The sequence below is a fragment of the Sphaeroforma arctica genome (genome assembly GCF_001186125.1).
Source record: "Sphaeroforma arctica JP610 unplaced genomic scaffold supercont1.914, whole genome shotgun sequence".
In the NCBI taxonomy this organism is placed as follows: Eukaryota; class Ichthyosporea; order Ichthyophonida; genus Sphaeroforma; species Sphaeroforma arctica.
Window position 1 is genome coordinate 16065 of NW_014039644.1, and position 2601 is coordinate 18665.

At 36.4% G+C, this 2601-nt stretch overlaps 1 protein-coding gene across 1 annotated transcript in view; it reads right to left on the bottom strand.

Moving 5' to 3' along the window:
• Positions 1-1144: 1144 nt before the first annotated feature.
• SARC_09236 (hypothetical protein) overlaps positions 1145-2601 on the bottom strand; it is a gene marked incomplete at its 5' end in the record, with an annotated part of 2697 nt that continues 1240 nt past the window's right edge. The window contains 2 exons of the mRNA XM_014296758.1: positions 1145-1387; positions 2120-2193. Of these exons, the coding sequence (XP_014152233.1) occupies positions 1303-1387; positions 2120-2193 (159 nt within the window). The 3' untranslated portion in view covers positions 1145-1302. The remainder of the gene's footprint in view (positions 1388-2119; positions 2194-2601) is intronic.

A 2601-nucleotide genomic window follows, 5' to 3' on the forward strand; every position in this document is an offset into this window, starting at 1 on the left:
AGCAATCGAATAAAGGATATTGATCAAGATCCATAGAAGCAATATAAAAAGATACAATATATAGAACGAAAGGCAATCAGATGAAGTTAACTATAGTTATGTAATAAAATGAGTGGTAATCGAATGGAAGTTACTGTAATTAATTTTAGAATGTGAATTTATTGAAAAGTGATCGGATGTAAGACGTCATAGTTAAATTGCAGTATGTGAAGCAATCGAATGAAAAACACTATAGTTAAATATAAATGCGGGAAGCAATCGTATGAAAAATACTATAACTAAATTTTAGAATGCAAAGGAATCAAAATCAAAATTGTAGGTATATTTTAGATTGAGAAGTAATCGGAATGAAGTTAATATAAATTGTAGAATTGAGAGGCAATTGAATAAAAATAACTGTGTATGTTATAGGATGAGTAGCACTCGAATATATGATACTAAAGTTATAACTATAGAATGTAAAACTATTCAGAAGCAATATAAATAAAGACTTTATAATTAAATTATAGATTGATTCAATCGAATGAAAGTTCAAATAGGTATAATAAATCTGCGTCGAGAAGCATTCGAATCTAAGTTACTGTACTCAAACTATAGGATTACAAGCAATCGAATGAAAATTACTATTGTTTCTCTATAGAGTGAGAAGCAATCGAACAAAAATATCGATAGATAAATTATAGTAGGAGAAGCCAAAATATCAAAGTTACTATAGTTAAAATTTTATAATTTGAAGCAATCGAATCAAAGTTACTATCAGTATATTCTAGAAGAGAAGCAATCGAATAATTTCACTATAATTAAATCATAGAATAAGGAGCAATCGAATGCAAGTTCCTGTATTAAACTATAAAATGCGATGCAATCGAATCAAAGATACTATACATTATAGAATGAGGAGCAATAGAATGCACGATTTTAGTTGATATGTTCCTTAGAAGACTTGGTTCTCATTTACTACAATAGCTATCAATACAGGCAGGCATGGGCTTGATTTAGGGTTCAGTTCTTGTGACCTTATTGGTTCAGGCTGGTTTTGCTACAAATCCCCGAGATAGTTTGGGAGGTTATCCACCGGATTTTCATAATATTCTTCACTATAAATTTGACCGGAACATAGCACAATACAAAGTCAATTTGCCATCTAGGATCGAACACTGTCAATCTGTGTCAATCAAAATCAAAATTCACCATTTTAATGGCCCGTGGCCAACTGCAATTCTGGATACTATCTACTTTCAGTCTCAAACCCAAATACGCCGTATCCCAGTCAGACTGTTATTACAATCACTTATTAATTAGCTATCGCAGCGTGACCTTAAAATCCTCGGCTACTAAAGCCCGCACTCTCTCCTGGATCAGATTGACTTCCGCATTGGCCACAGGTCTGTGTATGGTGGGATTATAAGTAGAAGCTATTCGAGTTAATAGGTCGAAAAGGTAGCTGTTTGATCACTAAGAGTCCTGTCCGAATAATAGATCGAGCTGTCGATTTAGCTATAACGTCTACGATGGATTGATAGATCCACGCGAACCCACTTGAGGAATCGGAACAAGTAGTGGAATATGTAGCAGTATATACAAAACATATTGTATGTTTCCTCTGGACAGTTTGGCGATAAGCTGCAAGGAAATGACTTCTGCGCGGTAGTCATGGAGATAAATACTCAAAGTGGATGTACACATAGAAGTATCGCATGGGCATAGTCGTTTAGTGTGCAGGGCAGCCCGCGTGACCTTAACGAGGAGGCTCGTACCAGATAAGCTGTAAATAAATGAGCATACTCAGATACCCTACAGGGGTCTGAGCCGGTGATGATATATTAGTATAGTACAACAAGAGGTATGTTCTGATCATCAGTCACCCTATCTACACCGTTGTCACTACAAACTATTTTATTTTCAAAACAACAAAATATACCAATCAGAAGACGAGACTGGTTTGAAGGCATGTCCTGGTCTGCTATCTACCTGTCGCCAGCCAACTCGTGCACAGTACACCAAACAATGAACAAGTAAGTCTGTCATGGCTGTCAGTCAGATTTTTCGTAAGTTCATCAGTGAGATTTCTTCCCAATGTGTTTTCGCATGTTAACTCTATAAACACGTGCAAGCTTACCTTTCCATGGATCTGTAGGTTATCCTGAAGCATTTGCTTGTACGGTTTGTCTTTGGGTGCACAAATTCATCGACCTGTGTACAGAAGAAGGCCACAACGTACTCGTATTTATCAAGAAATAAGTGATCAACGACCCTTCTTATACGTGCACTGGAGATAAACACATCTCAATCTTTTATAGATGGACCAATAGATGACAACTTTGAGAGACAGAAAAAATAGATGATAGATTATAGACGATGAGTATCTTTGATCAGACCAACGTTTCTAATCAGAGTAAACCTCAAATCGACGTTAAAACATAAGACGAGGAGGAGCGACTGCCTCGCAGATGCTTGAAGAGTGCGGGCAAGCGTATTAGCACCTGGTATATTTCGATCAGATCAATATGTAGGATAGACACTAGGGAGAGTGTCAGGAAATTCATGGAACAGGTCAGTATATAGAGATATTGGTACGAAGTAAATTTCAGATGCCAATTT